This window comes from Phyllostomus hastatus, unplaced genomic scaffold (assembly GCF_019186645.2).
Source record: "Phyllostomus hastatus isolate PE091 unplaced genomic scaffold, TTU_PhHast_1.1 phas_scaffold_46, whole genome shotgun sequence".
In the NCBI taxonomy this organism is placed as follows: domain Eukaryota; kingdom Metazoa; phylum Chordata; class Mammalia; order Chiroptera; family Phyllostomidae; genus Phyllostomus; species Phyllostomus hastatus.
Genome location: NW_025334032.1, coordinates 18,851,712 through 18,865,798, shown reverse-complemented (window position 1 = coordinate 18,865,798; position 14,087 = coordinate 18,851,712). Strand labels below are relative to the sequence as shown.

The 14,087-nt window shown below is 47.6% G+C and overlaps 1 protein-coding gene across 1 annotated transcript in view; it reads right to left on the bottom strand.

The window, feature by feature from the left end:
- Positions 1-14,087, bottom strand: part of TMEM255B (transmembrane protein 255B) — a 43,681-nt gene that overhangs the window by 25,119 nt on the left and 4,475 nt on the right. The window contains exons 2-3 of the mRNA XM_045821553.1: positions 10,873-11,015; positions 7,917-7,979 (exon numbers count right to left, since the gene is read on the bottom strand). Of these exons, the coding sequence (XP_045677509.1) occupies positions 7,917-7,979; positions 10,873-11,015 (206 nt within the window). The remainder of the gene's footprint in view (positions 1-7,916; positions 7,980-10,872; positions 11,016-14,087) is intronic.

Genomic DNA, 14,087 nt, shown 5'->3' with positions numbered 1-14,087 from the left:
GTGCAAGAGTAGTTCAACACAAGAAACTCGATTAATGTAATATGCTCCATTACTAGAATGAAGAAGAAACAATCTCAACTGTCATCTTAATTAGTGAAGAAAAAGTATGTAACAAAATCCAAATCCTCTCCAATATAAACACTCAGCAAACTAGAAATATAAGAGAAGTTCCTTAACATGATAAAGGGTATTTACCAAAACCTCCAGCTATCATCATACTCGATGGTAAAAGACTGTAAGCTTTCCCCTGACACAGGGAAAGGACAAGGATGCTTCCTCTTCAACATTGTCCTGGCAGTCCTTGCCAGAGTGATTAGGTGGGGAAAAAATAAGGCACTCACACTGGAAAGGAAGAAGTAAAACTATCTTTATGTACACGACTCCGTATATACAAAACACCAAAAATAACAAATAATCCACAAAAACTACTACAGATAATAAATGAATTCAGCAAAGTTACAAGGTACAAGATCAATACACAAAAATGAGTGGTTTTTCTATACACCATCAGTGAACATCTTGAAAAGGAAATTAAGGAAAAAATTCCATTTATAACATCTAAAAAATCTCAAATACTTAGAAACAAATTTAACTGAGGAGATGAAAGACTTGTACTGAAAGCTACAAAACATTACTGAGAGAAATTTTAAAAGATCTAATTAAATAGAAAAACTCCCATGTTCATGGATTGGGTGACTTAACATTGTTAAGACGGAAATATTCCCCAGAGCGATCTGGAGCTCCAGGGCACCCCCTAGCAGAATGGCAATGGCCTTTTTGCAGAAATGGAAAAGCCATACGTAGTGCAAGGGGCCCTGAATAGACAAAACAGCCCTTGAGAAGAAAAACATCGTCAGAGGATTCACACTTTCCAATTAACAAAAAATTACTAGAAATCTACAGTAATCAAAACAGTGTGGTGTTGGCAGAAGGCTAGACATACAGATTGATGTCTACTTGTCATTGAGCCTGGGAGTCCAGATATAAACCCAAACACTGTGTCCAGTTGGCTTACAACGAGAGAGCCAAAACCATTGAATGGGGTGAAGGAACAGTCTCCTGAGCAAATGGTGCTGGAACAAGTGGATACCCACATGCAAGAGAATGAAGCTGAACCCTTACCTTCTACCATATACAAAAATTAACTAAAAATTGATCAATGCGCTAAAACAACTCAAAGAAAACAAGGATAAATCTTCATGACCTCGGTTTAGCGACGAATCCTCAGACTTCACAACAAAAGCATGAGTAGTAAGAGGAAAATAGAGAAAATGGATTGCATCAGCATTTAAAACTTCAGGCCAGAGACTGTGTCCCTTGTGGTACCCTGTAAGCTCTTGATAACTGTCGAAATGAGATGCATCTTTTCAGGCACACAGGTGGTATAATCCATTGCCTGAAATTGGACTTCCCAATTCAAGGAAGAGAGATCTCTGCAGGAAATCTTGCTGGCTTTCCATCCAGCATCCACTCCCTCCTTTCTTTCCTGTGAACCGTGGTTGATTTTGTTCAGGTCCCTCACTTCCTCATTATCCTATCCCTCTGTGGAGATGAACCCACCCAGCTACTAAGTGAGCCTTTTATTGGTGAGATAGTCCCATGACAGGGGTGGGTTTCGAAATGAGCTTAGACCTGGCCAATGAAATAGGAGGGAAAGTCTGTTATGGCCTCTGGGAAGGTGGTCTCCTTTCTAAGAAAGAATCAAAGGAAGGCATCATTTGTTTCCCTGTCTGGATGCTGCTATCTCTGGAGGGTGACAACCGGAAGGAGGACAGAACGGAAAGAGAGGCAGTGGGGCCTCAGGACACACTGAGCCACTGAGTCAGCCAACCATGAAACCTCCCCCTCTGGACGTCTTGAAGGGGTACAAATCCTCTCAGTCTCTGCCAGTCAAGGCAGAGTTTTATGTTATTTGCAGCCAAAAGCACTGCAACCACTTCCACCTAAATTTCATGTCTTCCAGAGATTTATTCATTCATTAAACAGAGGTGTATGGGTGCCCATTGGGTAGTGAGAAAACTGGATTCACACCTCAGGGAACACATCACTATAAACAGGTGAGTGCTAGTAAGGCTACTTGTTCTAAAGGTAGGAATCCAGGAGGCTGGGGGAGCTTTCCTAAGGGCATGACATTTTGCTGAGATCTGAAGGAGGAACTGGAGTTCACTAAAACAGAAGAAGGTGGGGTGAGGGATAGAGCATTCCAGAGAGGCAGAGATAGATAGAGAGGAGAAAGGCACAGAGACAGAGAGGGAGAGAGATCAGCTGGCAGGAACTTGGCAAGGAGTAGCACCCATTAAGTGTTTTACCTTTACCTCGGCACCCAGAGGAGAGGAGAGTCTGCAATGCACCCTGACCTCTCCAGGCTCTCCCAGTAGGTGGCGATGCTGGCCTGAACCTCTAGGTGGAAATGAATAAAGCAAAGGCTCCACTCAAGGTGAAAGGGAGCTGGAAGTGGCTCTTTTCTTGTCTCCCCTACCCTCCCCGTCCTCAGGGCAGACCACACATGTCAGAAATAGAACCTGTCTTGTTCTATTAAGATAGAGGATTTTCATTACCTGAGAGAAGACCAAGCAAACACTTCTATATGCTCCTGAGAATAATTTGTCATGAGAATCTGTTCTTATCAAATCTACTACGTATTCTTATAGGACACAGAAATGGCATCTCTGTGATGATCAGTTGCCTGCAGCAGGACCTTGCTTATCATCACAGAGAGAAACAGGTGAAGGGAGACAGGAAATAGAGCCAAGAAGGATTTCAGTTGACATCTGAAGTAATAATGAGAGTCAAGGTCAAAGAGGAGGAGATGATACGTAGGGAAAGACACCAGCAGGGTCATGGGTTATCCAGTGAAACCCTCATGGGATTGGGGAGGGACCCTCTCCACCGTGTTTTGAGGAAGGGCACCCATGGCGCATCGCCCACCCAATGAAAGGGTTTGAGAGATGCATTCAGACACAGAGTTAACTCCACATTGACCTTCTGACAGGGCCATGGCGCCATTGGTTCTCTTGGTCTATTTCAGCCTTTATCCTCCAGGAGCTCCACCTTCTCCCAGCCTTGGACTGGATCCTTCTTGGCCCCTTCAGCCTCACCTGCCTCTTCTCTGCCCTCCCTCACCCCTCTTCCATGGTGACCTCTGGTGCCCTGTGCACAAGTCTGAGCTCTGTGAGGTCAGAACCTCCCCAGCAGGGCCCAACATGACTCCTTGCACGTGGAGTGTGCTTGGGAGATGTTGGCTGAAGAAAGAAATGGATGGACAACAATCTGTGTGTGAGAACTGCTTGAGAGGTGACAAGAGTCATTAAGCAATTTTGATGGCTATTTTTTTGACCTCTACATTTTACTTTATTTTGTACATAACAAAAACAACCAATTGACTAAACAGTTCCAGAACTGTTAGCGTTCGTTAATCAAGAAGTAAACAAAGTCAGAAGGCAAACTTTTCAGCTCCTCCCAAATCTTTTGCAAATACAACAGAAACCCCGAACACAGGCTAGTTTTGACACAGAGGGGGAGCCTAAGCAAGAAGAGTGAGTATGGAACATCCACACGGGTTAGACCAGGAGCCACGCTCCAGGAAGCTGGACCATACCCGGCCAGTCATTCATGCTGCCCTTGTGTACATCTGCCCTGTGAAGTTCACTGTCACTTGTCAGACTGAAATCCAAGCAGCTCTTTCCTTCATTTCTAGGCTCGTCACCTCCTCTTATTCCAAGGTGGGTAATCCATATGCAGAAATCCAGACAGCTGAAATATACTCGCCCAGCTGCATTTCACACAGCATCTCCACAAGCCAGGCTCCAGCTGAAATTCTGTACAGGAAGCTCCCATTGTCATCAAAGAACTCTCACCTCCACTGCACTACTTTGCTGCTGAAGTTCTGGTCACCAGTTCTGCTGCCTTCAACTCCTCCAGCTTGTTCACACTGGGCAATCCACCACTCCCAGTTCCTCTGGGGCCCTGACAATCAGTAAGTGGGATACTTCTGCAGCTCTCTCCGATGACCATGGCCTGCAGCCACAGGCACAAAGCTCTCCTTCTCCAGACTCTGGATTCCCTTATTCCCTCCCTCTGGCTACTCGGTGGATTTGTACTGGGAGTATTTCGTTCTACCACCTTCAAAGCTGGCTGTGACCCTGGCCTTGGGATGGGGCTTCACCTCCTGACACAGAGCGGCCTGCAGAAAGCAGGTTCCAGGTATTCCCAGGGCCTGGAAGCTGGTGGAGCGAGTGGCCAAGTCCAGCTTTCTGAAGGACTTTATGATCCTGCTTCACTTTTTGCTCCAATGTGGGAACAAACTTGCTTTTTAAAATCCTGCTCTCACACCGCGCTAATATCAAAGTCTTCCGCCAAGCTGGGAACTGACCAGGACTCTGCAAATTTCTTATGCAAATACCTGATCTGCATATGGCTTCCCTCCTCAGAGTCCTGGGCGGGGCAGCCAGTGCCCCCACGTGCCTCCGTATTTTTTGGAAACGGACGGATGTTTCTGTTGTGTCTAGACGCTGGAGAAGAGAACCACAGCAGAAGCCATGCCTGGAAGCATGGTGGGTGGTTGAAGAGTCTCCGGCTAAATCACGGAGAGCGCCCAGCCGTCTTCTCTGGGTTCACCGCCCCAGAAGTCTAAAGTGCAGAACGACAGTCCTGGAGCACGCCGAGTTCTCTAAACAAGCGATGAAGGTCGCTGGTGAAGAGACCCGAGGTCCCAAAGGAGCTGAACACCTGCCCTTGCCCCTCTGATAAGGGTAAGGACAAGGGCTGCTGGGAATGCAGAGCTGGTCGCCCAGTGTGGAGGGGGCGTGGCCTAGACCACAGGGGTGGGAGGCCCTGCTTCAGGCTGAGGACCCCAGAAGGAGCAGGTACCTCTCCATTTCCCGAAGCTTGTGCTCCTCTCTTTCCCAGCCAATAGAGTCCAGGCTTGGTGCCCTTCGGGCACAAAACCTCAGCAAACTCCGGTAGCAGGGACACTCCCGCCAAGCGATGGGGGCAGAGCACCCGCCATGTTGATAGAACTGTCTTTCTTGATGGTTATTGAAGGTTATTGATGATTATTTTGGGGGGCTGGTTAATAGCTTTGGGGTGGAACCAGTACTTTCATTTTCCCTCGACAAATGCTCATGCGCACACCTGCATCTTCTAACACACACGAGGCTCTAGTTGCAAGTTTTTCTCGGCGGAGTGGCAGCAAAAACAGACCTGGTTGCAGCTTTTCATCAGCAGATTCCCAGGATTCCCTTTCTAAACAGGCAAATACTTGGATCCATCCAGAAAATTGAGTATTTTTCCAAACAGGCCTCTCGTGGACAGGGCTTGCGCAGCAGAGAGAATAAAAGCTCCCGGGTTTGTTTCAGATGGAGCGCGTCTGTGAGCACGTGGCTGCACGTGCTGCAGGAGGCCCAGCGCCCCGGCCCTACATCAGCTTGCCCCCTGTGTGTGCGGCAGACGGAGCCAGTGGATCATGAGATGTTCGCTCCCAGGACTCTCACTCCCACTTGCCCCCCAACATGGCTTTGGAGTTGGACAATCCAACAACATCACTTCAAGGGGGCTGGTGGGCAAAGGGGAGAAACCACTGGAAGGACGGGTTGCTAGCGAGAAGCTGGCCAGAGAGCCACATCCTGGCGCACACTCACAGCCGCCGTGTGGGAAGCTCTAGGTTAGTGCAGCGAAACACATTCTGAGTTGTGCAGCCAGCCCTGCAAACTTAGAAAGACTGGCCCACAGCCCCTGCGGCCGGATGCTTCTAACAAGAAACAACAGAAGGACCAGGGTCTAGATGCCAAGGCCGTGTGGGTGGAATGGAGGCCAGTCCTCAGAGGTCACAGAGCCCATTCAACTCACACACCAGCAAGGGGCCGGGCAGAGGCCCACCTGCGCCTCTCCTGGCGGTCCCTGGTAGAGCTACAAGTAGCAGGGGCCACCCAAAGGTACAGTCCATATGTAACCGGAGTCCTGAGTCAGCCTCCTAAGTAGTGGGTACACATTCTTGAAAGCCTCAACACTTAGGAGCTTATCTACTGGAGCTTGCTTGACCTGTTTTCTTATAACCAGAGCTAGTGTCTGTCACACACCCCAGCTGACCACATGGCAGGGACAGTGGGCAATTCCAGTGGCTTCTCCATTCACCCCCTCACCCCAACCCCCACACTTCTCCCAAAATGAACCAAACTTCTGGAAGGTGTAGGTGGCAGCATCTTCAGGGAAAGGTGTCCCTCGGGACCTCTTGTCCTTCAGCCCGTCCCCTATAGGTCAAAAGCTGATGACACTGGGCAGAGGAGTGGCGGGGAAGACAAGCAGGAGACCGCTCTCAGAAACACTCAGAGGAGTAGGAAAAAATGCATCTCTAGACCGGACAGACAAAGACTGAGGCTTTAACCCTTCACAGGAAGTGTTTTTAATCTATAAGTTACTTATTAGTCCTTATTGGTTCTTCTAGGTCAGTGGCATTCAAAGTATATTTGGGGGAGATTTTTCTCTGTGTGCACACACACACATAGTGGGGGGAAATCAGCAGCTAACGAAGTTTTTAGGCCTTTAACTTCTCCATCTCTGGCCTTCAGGACCACAAGAGGGCTATTGTGAAATCAATGATTCATAGGTCTGTTTCTGTGACTGGAAAGTAATGTCATTCATCAATGGAAAAACATCAAAAGCTGACTCAATTTGGAATAGTCTTTAGATATCATTGGAGACTAACATAATAATGGACAGAGATAATGGTGAAGCCACTTCTAATGATTAGATTGAACGGAGTGAAATGGTACCAGGTAATGATACCATTACAGATGAAATGATACCCTGTCTGGAATTAGTTTCGAAATAATATGAGAAGGAAAGAGATGGGTGGGGGATGAAGCAAGACTGGCCCCGAGTCAGCAGTGAGGAAGATGGGGGACGGGGGCTGAGGGGTTCATTACACTAGTCTATCTGCTCTGCGATCTGCTTAAAATTTTCTTTAGTAAGTAATTAAAATAAAAGGAAATCAAGAAAAAAGAAGGCATTCTTTATATCTAGAAGCATTTGAAATACACATACAAGCATCTTCTCTTCAGATGGCATTTCCTCAGCCTGCTATTGTCTTCTTTTGAAACAACTTCAACATTCTGACTAACCTATGTGCTTAAACACAGTATTCAATGGTGGCTCCTATTCTCTGAACACCGGTTTGGGCCAGTGTGTGCTAGATATCTGCAGATGCATTAACTCACATGCTCGCAGTAACCCTGAAGATGAAGAAACTGAGGTTCAAATCTGTCAAGTGAGTTTCCCGAGATCACACCACTGTGAATGATGGACACAGGTTTTGGTCTTCATAAACATTACATTAAACGTTTAGATAGTAAAATGTACGTTTATCACACAAAGGTAGCCTGGGAAGAATGCTTTCCCTGAAAAGGCAGAAGGGACATTGTGTAGGTGTTGCCAACAATGCTGGTCAGAAGCCTCAGCTCTGAGGAACGTGGGTGGCCCCAGCTTGACCGGTGTACAAGGGGGCTAACTGGGGAGCTGGGCCCTATGCTGCTTTGGCAGCTTTTGTCAACTCTGTATTTCCATCCTTCCATTCTAAGGCCTACATTTCTTTTACTAAAGCCATAGAAATGGACTTCCAGGATCCAGGTTGGAAAAAAGGAAGCAGGAAGAAAAACTATCTCTGTTTGCAGGTGACCTAGTGTTATAGATGGAAAACCCTAAGGAATCCACTAAAGAGAGAGAGAGAAAGAGAGGGGCCTAATAAATGAATTCAACAAGGTTGCAAGATACAAGACTAAATAGAAAAACCAATTGTATTTTTATACACTTGCATTAAACAGCCCCCAAAAGAGAAGTTATGAAAACAATTCCATATTACTCAGTCATAAAAAATAAAAGATGAAGTATTGTCATTTGAAAGTAACGATGGACTTTCTTACCATTTGCCTCCGATTCTCCACTAGGTTGATGCCAATAATTCCTAAGAAAGATCCGAAGCCCAGCTGAGAGCAAAGGAAAAACAAGGAGAAAGTACCTGGTTAGCATGCCTGGTGGCGTGATGTTGACTTTTAACAGTAAGTAGTGTCAAAGGAGATTGCTGCCCTTAAAACACTTTATCAAAGGGCCAAGGCCGGCCACTCCCACCTCTCAAAGTTCCCGCCACTAAGTGGCAGACAGGTCCATGCACCTTTGGGTGGGCTTCTCAGGCCCAGTGGAAGCAGGTGATCAGAACAGAAAGTGCTAAGACATGAATCCATCTTATCTTCTGGGATCCAGCATTTTAAGTCTTGGGTCAGTTTACCTCTCAGTTTCAGGGAAAGAGAGCATTGTGTGGCCCCTTTGCCCTTACAGAGGACGACCTCTTCATCGTAGCCCAGACCACTCACAGCTCATCTCTGCATCTGGTCGCCAGGTGAGAGGCCCACCTGATGTCTCGCCTGGACCTGTCTCAAGTCCCACAGTCTGAAGGAACTCCTCAGGTAAGATATTAGGAAGCTAGAGCCATGGTAGTTCAGAAGAACAGTTACCAGGCTCCATGGACATGCTGACACCACTTGGAAGTGAGCTTTTGGCTCAGGTGAGCAGGCAGACAAGTAAGCTTCGGGAACAAGAGGAGAGGGAGAAGGGAGGGTGCCTAGGGGCTCCTAAGGATCAGTCCCCTTGTTCCTCGAGAAAGCCTGAGCTCTTGGGCCCCTCGGGGGAAGGGATGTTGGGATGTTGGAGAGACACACACATGGCTACTCTCATCTCAAAATGAAGAACCGAGGGCTGGGGATTAGGATCCCTGTGCCTGAGATTGTCCAGGAGACAAAGGTGTGCCTCATCCTCCATGCCCACCTGCTGAAAGAATTTCTTAATTTCCTCTCAGTGTAAGACTTGGAGTGTCAGCAGTGCCCACAAAGGACACTGCTCGGGGCAGCTGGTGACGAGCCTCTCACAAACAACGTGGGGGTGCTGCCCTGGGACCCTGCGTTAGAGCCACACGCACGCAGCGGGTGAGCCCTGCACATGGGGCTTCTGAGTGACCTGCGGGGCCAGGCTGGGGACAGCTAACCCACTGACCAGCACAAGTGTGGGGTCTCTAAGGCCTCACTGTCAAATTGAATGCGCTAAAAATTGGACCTATTTATGTCTACAGATATCTTTATCTGTAATTAAGTCTATGGAGATGGACAGGTATGAGCAGATGTCGTTTTCACCAATAACTTGAGAATTCTCAAGGAGTAAGGAGAGAGGAATGTCTTCCTCACATGGGCCTTCAAAATACCACCACCTAACTCCTCAGTTCAAAAATATCAACATTCCATTCCAACATAAATGTATTAAAATATATCTATTAAGTTTCACTAAGTTCCATTTTTTTGGATTGAAAAAATCCTCTTTCCAAAATGCTGAAGTATTTCCGCCATCCAGCCCCAGCTTCTTTCTGAGATCCACTCTGCTCCAAGTCTCTGAGTTGATGAGGACATCCACGGAAGTGACTTTCATCCACATTTTCTTTCAGTGAGTTTCACCCGTCCTCTCCATTAGTTTGCATTCAGAACTGTCCAGGCTGAAGCCTGTTTCACTCTGGACATGCCCAGGAATCAGGTCCTTTACAGAGCAAGCTCTGACAACGTCCAGGCTGTTCTTATAGGTGGGAAATCCAGCCTAAGAGAAGCTTAGCAAGCAAGCAAACAAACAACCCTCTACTACTCAAAACTGATCTTGAAACTTTGCAAATAATTTGAAAGGATGCATCGTCACAGCCATCAGCCCCCCGAATTCCAGGCTCGCCTTCTCATCCAGAACACGTGGCAGAAACGCAGGGTCTCCCACCTGAATCAGCTTCATGAGATTTCACCGAAAAAGCTCTTTCTGTGCAGACACTGTTTGGATGTGTTTGCTCACAATTTACATACAGGTAATGACAGTTTATGAAGCATACACAAAAATAAAAATAAATGATAATATAAAGATGATTTAAATGATACGGATAAAACTTTTTAAATATTAAGAGTGCCAAAAATTTTATCAATATTATTACTAATCCTGATAATACCTTTAGTGAGAATAATGTAGCTAATGAGCTACATTAAAAAAAACCTTGGTTTAGCACTTTATGATACAGAGCAGCTGAAGGTTCTGGTGCATTTTAAGGATGTCATAGCTGATGAAGGGCAATTTCATAGACACTTTCTGTGCACAATTCAGACACTTGGAGCAAATTTTATTGCCAATAAAAAATATTGCCAATAACAATGGATGTGAATTCAGTCAGAAAATATTCCTGATAATTCTGAGTTTAGGTGACTGCTTCGTGCCAGATCTGATTAGCAGTCATGTTCCTGTTGCTCCCCTGTGATTACACTATTAATGCAATCACCAGTCAGGGCTCCTTGGCTGGTGTCTTCTAAAGCTACATTTTTCTGAGGACTGGTTTGGTCACCTTGGTCTGGCGGGGCTAAAATCCAGGTGTCACAGGGCTGGTTCCCCTTAGAAGCACTGGGGAGACTCGGGGCCAGGTCTCCCCCATGTCTAGAGCTGTCTCATTCCTTGGCCTGGTGGCCCTTCATCCATCATCAACATCTTTTCCCATCACACGACTGAGGAGGGCTCTCCTGTGCTCTCCTCCACTTTTAAGGACTTAGTGCTAAGACTGGGCTACTCGGAAGATGCAGGGTCATTGTCCACACCCTTGACCCCCCATTGCTGTGTGGCCCCCAGATTCACAGATCCCAGGGAGTAGGACACAGATGCCTTGGGGGTCATTATTCTGCCGACCACAACCACCAAAACAAGTCCCCACACCCTAACCCTCCAACTCCATGGAGCTGGAACAAAGTGCGTCATCACCACGCAGAAATCTGAGGCACCCCATGCATCCCCCTCTAACCCCAGGACCCCGTCACTCACAATGATCCCTGGGTAGTAGCCCCCCACAGTCACGTTCTCCGTCCTGGTGGTGGCAGCGAGGCCGATGGTCAGGATGAGGACAGACACCACCAGCAGAGACCCCACAAACCACAGGGAGGTCTTCTTTCTTCTCGTAAACCCTTCTGGGAGGAGGATAAACGAGGAAGCTGTTAGTAGGGGGCAGGGCTCAGAGGGAGGTCCTAGCAAACATGAGTGCACTCCTTGTCCGAGTGGCTCTTCTCTCTGCGCCCTGTAGGCTCTGGAAGGCCTGCCTGTCCTCCTGGAGCCAGGACACACGCCCGCTGCTCTCTCTCCCATCAGTGCCCACCTCAGAGGGCAAAGCTTAGCCATCTTGGTCCCTGTGACTCCAAAACAAAATAGGGGATGAAGGAAAAACATGATCTTCCTTCTTGTGCCAAAGTTGTCTACACCACCCATGTGCATGTGCATGCACATGGTGCTGATGGGGGAAACAGCTTCATATCTGATTGCAACTGCTGGCTCAGATGACCACGTGAATTGCAGGCATGCAGACATTTTTATACACCAGAAGATTTGCCTCCAAAGATGTACACTTCTGTAGTCTATCAGCAAAGCTTAATATCAAGTCAAGGTTGCAACACCTAAGGACAGGATTGTTACATACTCAGAAATAAATTGCACAAAATTATAAATCCATGTGCAAACTTAGAAAAACTTGGCTCAGCTGAGCACACTGACCTAACAAGGGTATATGCCTCAGGAAGGACTCTTCATTCTGGGAGCTGAAGGGAGGCCCACGTGAGACCCACACTCCCTTCGCAGCACCCCTCTCAGACTTGACACAGCCCTCAGCACAGAACCTTCTCTCCAGCTCCTTGGGTAGGCACTTCTCCCAAGAATCTTATCCTAAAGCACGTATTACCTTCACCCCGAAGGGGACAAGATCTCTTCATTCACAGAGATAATAAACCACCAGCTCCCCATCAGCTGAAGTTCTGGGCCCAGGTGCTGCCTGCAGCTCCCAGGACCTTGGCGTGGCAGGGTGAAGGCAGGAGGGGCACCCCTCTGCACAGGTGGCCCTGTCCCTGATACCACCTGCACGGCTCTGCTCTGCAAGCCCTGGCCCAGCCTCTCCAGATTCCGATGTGGATATTTGGGATTTAAATCCCAGCCACCTGGCTCCAGAGTTCCTTCTGTTATTCACTCTTCTCTCTGGCTCCCTAAAAATGCAAGTTTATCTCCTGCAACCACAGGGACAGACTCTTGTATCTGCCCCTGGCTATACCCTGAGAGAGCCAGGCTGTGGCAGAGTTTTGAGCCAAGGAGGGAGGGAGGTACTGTAGTTTCCTTTTTTGTTTTTCTGGTTCCTGCAGCACTGTGGTTGCTGTGTGGAGAGTAAACTACAGAGGAACAAGGATGGACTGTGTACAGCCTTCTGTGGAGGCTCATGCTTATGAGGATGCACCAGCCAGGCACACCATAAAGGGCAGAGCCTTCCCTGGGGGGGAGCTCCTGACAATGGTGCAGAGCACCCCTCAATGAGAACACGGGCACAGCAAGTCTTCTAGACCCTATCACGGCCCTCACTTCAAAAGGCTACCACACTGCAACAACAAATCTGCCGTGATTGTAGCACCCAGGGGCGAGCCACCAGTCACATCTCTCCTTTAAACCTCTCGGAAGTGCCTTGGCTGTGTGCTCCCAGGCCCGGCAAAGCCACTTCTGCAGAGTTTTGCTGAGTGAGCTCAGAGGGATTGGAATGCATGGACCCCAAGTGAACGCCAGAGCGGGTGTACGAGTGGCCCCATGAGTGGATGCATGAGCAGACAGCACAGGAGCACGGAGACGATGCTGACTGCCTGTGACCACGCCCCCAGCCCATTCGCTCGGACACAGGTTCCGCAGTATCTCCCAGTGTGCCTAAACTCAGCACTATTCAGGAATGGCATTCCGTACCTTTTATCTATCACACTCTCCACCCCCAATTCCCCCATCTCTCCCAAGGTGCTCAGCCCTGAGGGCACTGGCCAAATGCTAGCCCACGTGGTCTGAGGCCCAGGCCACTGTGTCACTGTTATCAAGAGGACAGGCCCTGCTTGCTATGTGAGCAGAAACAAGTCACTTCCTGTACCTGCTGCGGTTTTGTAGATGGGTATCAGAGAGGTGCTTTGATTGATTAATTATGTCTGCCCTGAGCATGGGATAAAGGAGCAGCGTCACGCTGGCCAGCCGGGAAGAGGCAATCCTACCGCCCCTCCGGCTCCAGCAATGTCAGAGTTTTCTCAGTTTCACGCCTCCTCTCCTCTTTCTCACATCTAACTTTCTCAGTGGCCTCAGAAGTTTCTCTTCCCCACACCTCTCGTCATATCTGCGAACTAAAAACCAAGCCTCACTGGGGCTGGAAGACAGAACCAAGGTGATAGTGACATTTTTACAAGGAAAAGAAAGACTGTTAGTTTTCTATTAAAAATGTATGGCTTTTGTTCTGCTCATAAAAGCAATATGTATTGTAGAACAGTTATAGAGTACAGGAAAATATAAAAGAGAAACTAAAATTCACAGCAACCTCTCACCCAAAATTGGCGAGTGGGCATGCAGGCCTTGGTCTTTCTTAAAATGGAACTAAAGTGTTTTAGAAATCTGGTTTTTCCCATGATCAACCATAAGAATTTGTCTGACTTTTGAAATACTTGTCCAAAGGGCATTCTTATTTATAATTGTGTATGCCACAAGATGGGTGTGTCGATGAACTGTTGTGTATGGGTTTGTCTCTACTGTTGTGTATTTGAGTTGTTTCTATATTCTTAAAATTAAAACCCAGTGTGGGGAGATGCGTGGCTGGAGCGCAGGAGATTTTGAGATCAGTAATGGCAGACACATGTCGTCATGTATTTGTCCCAACCCAAAGAACATGGGACACCCAGAGTGGCCCCGGATGCACACCATGGACTCCAGGGCACAAGGGTGTGACGGCTATTTCACTGTTTGTAACACACGCCCCACTCTCGCAGGGACACTGGTAGAGGGGGAGGCTGTGCACATGGAGGCAGGGGTGTGCATGGGAATTCTATGTATCTTTTCCTCAGCTTTGCTGTGAACCTAAAGCTACTCCAAAAAGTAATCTATCTTTTTAAAAAAACACAATATGATAAACATGTTTGTATATAAATCTATCACTTCTCATCACTTTTTTTTAGGATAAACTTCTACAAGGGAAATTTCAGGGAAAGATA